The following is a 6042-nucleotide window of genomic DNA, read 5'->3' as shown; positions in this document are numbered from 1 at the left end:
AATCTGATAGGAAAGCCAGGGTTACTTCTATTTATTTTCTCCACTGTTGTTATACCGCCTAATATCTCAAATGTTGCAATGTAATTAATTTTCTTTTACGTACAATAAGAATAAATAGCCGAAATACTGCTTGAGTAAAAAGTACATTATAAGATTCTCTTGGTCATGAGTTACATCCTCCCTTTCAAGGTAACCTTTAAATCTAGGAACATCTTACAGTAGTGCAGCCTCTAACCTATCTGTAAGTCACGCACAAAGTTCAGTCACGTTTGTATTTGCTTCGTAGATTTGTTCTGTAGATTGTCATTTTAACTGGCGTTGACATAGAAACGTTTTCACAAGGATTCATAATCGATTGAAAGTTGAAACCTATAGCATTTGAATTTTCTGTCGTTTGGATCTTCTAATCGAACATCCCATTAAGTTATAACGTACAGTGGCTCGTGTAAGTATTCGTACACATTTTATGAACATATTACGTGTGTTATACGAAACAGTTTTACATTTCATTAGCTCGTTGTAATGACACCAATTATCATAATTATATTGGACAAATTTTTAACCATTCTGGAAATGTGTACGGAAGTTGCAAGACGATTCAAGTATATATTTTATGGAGATCAAAATAATATTTAAATAGGCAATCATCCACTATACTAATAAATCTCAGTATTCAGTGAGATCATTTTTAAATTACACGCTTAAGATGACTATTCGTACTGTATATTAATTTTTTACTAAATATAAGTTAACAGTAAATATCTCGTAACTTCTATATGTATATATCTTTAGGTTGGATTAGATTGTTGCCAATGTAATCATGGCAGTAGAGTCATTACAGCGTTAATGAAATTGCAAATTGTTTTATAAAATACGCACGATATTAACATAAAAGTTTTTTGTGGCAAATGTACAAACACTTCTGTCAGTCACTGTAAAGGACATTCTAATGATCAGCAAGCGTCCGAAGAACGTGCAATAAATGGCTATTATATAAGCCATCGAATAAACAATTAATAGTTTGGTAAAAGAAAGAGAATAAAAGTTCTTTGACTCATTCAATGGGTCTCCTGCAATCGGCGTAATCCTTGAATGTATAACCTTTCGATGAAGTCAGTGAGCATCCTCTGTCTAAATGCCAGAGGAGTAACATCACGACATGCTCATTGATATAATGGTGTTGGGTTTATTCTACCATAAAGCTACTTGGGAAAGAAAAAGTCCTTTTCTGTCAAGGATATCTCGTTTTTATCGAAGCCGTTCCATTTCTCATTATAGCTCTAGAACTAATTGATGGTTTTAGTAGGACCTATTTTCGTGGATGTTTCTTAATTAATGGAAATGCTTCGAATTACGTAAGTTTTAGGTATATCTGTAGGAATAAAAATAGCGTGCTTAATTGAGAATGATTTATTGCAAATAAAATTTCTCAATTAAAATTTGTATTTTGTATCGTTCGCAACTCACATTGTGGAGCCATCTACTGAACGCAGATTCAATCTAACGAGACAGAATGTAGATAATTGCGAGCATTAGCAAACAATAATTATTAAAATTTATTGTATATAACAGAAAATATGACGAATTGGAAGGAAATACTCTTTATTGCAAAAATAAAAATCCTACAAGTCATATATTTTGCCTCATAATATTTACAGTTTCGTTGTTATATATCAAACAATATTATTTTTGAAATGCTTCGTTAGGAACGGCGGAAGATTTATAGTCCTTCATAAAATTAGAAATTGCTTTTCTTATGTCCCACTTAGCTTCTTCTAAATAAGTCTGACACCAATCGATGTTTAACCTGGTCGTTTCTACAAATTTGGCTAGTAACTCTTCTTTCTCGCTTACACTAAAGCACGATGGAACGACGTCGTCGTGAAATCTTCCTTCTATACTACTTGGTGGAATTTCTTGTATAGTAGAATCTATTAGGTACTGATCATTTATAATATTGTATTCGTGATCAGGACCAGCTTGAATAATGAACGTTCTGTTGAACCATAGAATTTGCGATGCGGTGCTAATGGTCCTCAATAGTCCGCAAACGGAGATTGCTAAGCATTTGCCATCGTCATACATTATATCTAATACAAAAGAATTTCTATCGTGATAGGATCGTGGTAATCTCTTTAGACCAACTAAAATATTATCTTGTCCGTAATAAAGATGCTGTTGCCGTTTCTTATTTGAATCTACATTTTTTAATAAATTTCTACTCGCTGTAAATTGAACGAGGTTCCGTTTATGAGCCACAGCTGCTGGAATCGCCAAGCTCATGGAATAAAACGCATTTTTACAATATAATCCCCTCAGGACTGTTCTATCCCTCTGATCGTACAGAGCGAAAAAGTGGTTGACGAATTTGGTGACTAACCCTTCCCTAGATTCATTTCTAAAGTAATTAGTATACGTGAGTGGTAGGCCAGATGTTCTAATGTAAACGCCATCCAATTGAAACAAATTGGGACAGTATTTCATAGCAGAGTCTATGTACTGTTTAGAACTAGAATAATTTTCACAGAGAGGATTTCCATCTAACCATAACTTCAGTATACACAGATTTTTTAAAGGAGTGAGTGCTTCCATAGATATAAAGTTATTGTACCTTAAATCCAGATACTTTATGGATGTCAAACCAGAAGTTTCTATAGGAGTCAGGTTGAACAGTTCGTTTTTTTGAAGATTCAGGTGCTCTACCTTGGCAATTGAAGTCTTTGTTAATTTTAAAACATGACAAAAAGTTCTCTGTTGAGATAAAGGACAATATACGGTGTTAGACATTTCAGAGTCTTTATGAAACTCTGACAAGTCTAAAGTTTTTCTATTAGAATTGTACATCTTGGTCAAAGCAGTTACGATCAATGGCTGAATATTGAGTTTCAGATCTTGAATGGATGCAAATCCTAAAGTTACAATCAAGATCAGTGGATCTCCATCTGGATTTTTAATTACTAAGTTAGTCTTGCATAGCTTGTCCAGAGCATGAGCACAATTACGTGCCAAAAAAAAGGTATCTTCTCCACTGGCTTGGTACTTAACAGGGATCAATTCTGCTGGTTCGATAGCACTCAATATGGCTTTCAATACATTTTCTTTGCTGTATTGAGTTCCTTTCAGAATTTTAACTTTGTGCCACACATCTGAACGACCCATTAATGTCCTTTCTTGGAACATAGATCCCCCCATGCTTATTTTTATAGCAATGGAGGAATCCAGTTGCATTGGCACAATTGGCAAACTTGTTCGTTGCATTTCTGTATTATATATTCATCCACATGTTCTAAGTAAATATTTATCGATATAGAGTCTTTGGAAATTTTTCTAATTTTATACCAAGAAAATTACATGTTCCTGAAAAGGAAAAACTGTCATTCTTTATATCGTTAGGTTAGATTTTTTAATGCAAAATTATATCGTACGTATAATAAGGATCCGAATTACATTACCCTTTTTCAGCGATATCCATGGAAAAGAAGATAAATTTATTTTTGTTTCAAAAATATTCATTACTAATATTATTAAATATTGTTGATAATTTATATTGCATCATTGTACGTTGACAGTAGGTGTTGTACATCGACATCTGCTGGCTGGAGTAGTAAGAAAGAAGTTGGGGAAGGATCACTTACTGGTTATCGATAAATTCAGCCGTTTAAAATGCCTGCCACTGTTTCAGTCAAATATCGTAATTGTTACTTTCGTACTACATATTAACCTTACAAATTTTCCACAGTTTACAAAATCTTTTTATAAGTATTTCTGTATATCGTTGTGAACGTAAGAAACTTCCATAAGTTGCCGTTAAGCCTGTCATAAATCTCCGGTTCATTTAATTGTCGAGAACACTTAGAACTGCGTCCTCTACAGAGTTAACATGATATCGCGAGAACGAAAGGTCCATTGAAATTCGGATAATTGTTTCTGCTCGATGAATATACGTCAAAAATGCCTGACAAATATTCTGAAACCTGACTCTACATAGAATCGGATTATGAAATCGTGGACGTGAAGATGTGCACGACATTGGATCCAGATAGAGATCAGTATCTCGACGTCGAAGTACCTTATGAAATCATTCTGAAAAAAGGTTGAAAAACCAATAACAGGTACCACGAAGCATTTTCACGCGAGGAAAGGGTAACCAGATATGTTAATGGCTGGTCGACGAGCAAGTATGCATTACCGAGCAACGTGTAACGTTATCGGGAGAGAATTACCCGCTCTAGAAATGGTGCGTGGTCCGGCTTCTCTTTTAAATGTGTTATTTCACGGCGAAGCTCGTCCAATCACGCACGAATACAACAATGAATAGCGTTGAAATAGAGGTATAGAAGATCGAGAGACCGGTGATTTGACCGAGGGGCAGAGTCAGCGTGTGGTGAGTGTGCATCGAAGCCGCCTTGGGCATCCTCTTCCGCATTTCACGTAGACCGAAAACGAAAAATCCGCCGCGTCCAACGATCTGCTAGTTACACTACCGCTCAAAAGTATCCGGGCGTTAGCTTCTTCTTTTCATAGAATTCCGCTCCAATTACAAAATTACGAATAAATCGGATACCAGAGATTTCACTCGTAATTAACACGGTAATGTTACGAAGTGGTTAACACTAACCTTACCAGGTTCGGTCAAATGACAGGTTTGAAAATTGATTTTAAAATTGCACATTCATTATTATGTATGTATATTATATATGCAAATTCTTATATTATCTGATTAATCAATTTCTCAATTTTGGTTAATGTAAGAATTTACATAAGGTTAGGTGAACAAAAGAAGTAACGATGAAAGTACAATTATAAAGTAAATTTTGAAACTAGAATGTTCAATTTTAGAAGTCGAAAAATCGTAGAACGGAGCTGATGAACAATTTCTCCATTCGCAAGTCTCTTGAAAATAATTCGCGCAGTAAAAAATTACTTAGGAGGAGTAGGAAACGCCTTTAACTTTTCTTAAATGCTAGTTTTAACTTTCTCCATAAACCTTCGTGGCGCTTTCTCCAAATTGAAGTTCACGTAAGAAAATCACACGAATATTCTGACTATATACACCAATGTTACGATAACGAAGTTTCATATTTTTATTATAAATCTTCCTAACATCGAACGTGCCGATTCATAGTAAATTTCTTCCACCGTAATGTAATTGATAATTAACGATAGAACAAGATTGAATGATATAGTAAATCTGATATAGTAAAAAGGCTTGCGACAGTAATGCAAGCGCTGGTACTTAAATGGTAAATCTATATAATAAATAATGGAATATTCGTAAGCTTTTCAACAGATAATATAAATTTGTAGCCCGTTTTAGTTATTAGAAATTAAAAAATAAAATGCGCAGGTAGCTCATAACATGAAAAAGCACATAAAACATCCAAAGTGTAGTACTCTCTACAGCACTTACTAGATAAAACAATCTTCTTCCGAAGTTCCATTTTCGAAATAATATTCATGAAAATACGAATTTGCACGAACATCCGAGCTCGTAAATAATTCTAAATTCTTTATTGATTCGTACGCTCTGGTAAGATCCGCGTACTTCTCCTACGAAGCGCAGGGATTCTTACGTGTACGTGTACCAGCAACCGGATGAATATTTTTCTTAGTATAGCAGACTCGGACAGCTGCGCTAATGGCCACGGGCCATAGTCGAGATACTCGGAGCTGCGTTAAATTCGCGATTTAAACGATCCACTCGGAGAAAAATCTTAATGGAGACGCCTGTGCGTCCGCTTTTCGATAATCGAATCTCTCTTCCTATGCGATTATTTAACCAAGTTGCATCTCGCCGTAGGAAGGAAACGCGAGAGAAGTAGGAAGCGGGGTTTTCGTGTTTCAACTACGGGCCACATTTTCCTCTCTTTTTAGCTGGGACAAGGCTGGTTATCTCGCGGAGATTTCGCAGACCGTACGTTTTCCACGTGGTGTATACACACGGGATCGTAGCCCGTATTATAGCAATTCAATAATAAATTGTAGAACGTTCGGTCGTCGCATTATGCGCCGGTAATCACAGTAATAAGCAGTTCTAAAAGT

The 6042-nt window shown here is 35.4% G+C and overlaps 1 protein-coding gene across 3 annotated transcripts; it reads right to left on the bottom strand.

Annotated features, from left to right (window-relative positions):
- Positions 1 to 1445: 1445 nt before the first annotated feature.
- Positions 1446 to 3604, bottom strand: LOC100748905 (nuclear RNA export factor 1-like). 3 transcript variants are annotated; one of them, XM_012392273.3, is made up of 2 exons: positions 3426 to 3604; positions 1446 to 3357 (listed from the first exon to the last, which is right to left on the bottom strand). In XM_012392273.3, the coding sequence occupies exon 2, from the start codon at positions 3256 to 3258 to the stop codon at positions 1684 to 1686; it is 1575 nt and encodes a 524-aa protein (XP_012247696.1). In that variant the 5' UTR covers positions 3259 to 3357; positions 3426 to 3604; the 3' UTR covers positions 1446 to 1683. The 3 variants fall into 3 exon arrangements, with proteins under 3 accessions (XP_012247696.1, XP_003493850.1, XP_033179804.1); XM_003493802.4 differs by having other exon boundaries at positions 3448 to 3603; XM_033323913.1 differs by having other exon boundaries at positions 3453 to 3599.
- Between the last annotated feature and the right edge of the window lie 2438 nt (positions 3605 to 6042).

Source organism: Bombus impatiens, unplaced genomic scaffold (assembly GCF_000188095.3).
Source record: "Bombus impatiens unplaced genomic scaffold, BIMP_2.2 scf_1334, whole genome shotgun sequence".
In the NCBI taxonomy this organism is placed as follows: domain Eukaryota; kingdom Metazoa; phylum Arthropoda; class Insecta; order Hymenoptera; family Apidae; genus Bombus; species Bombus impatiens.
This window is presented reverse-complemented; position numbering and strand designations above follow the sequence as displayed.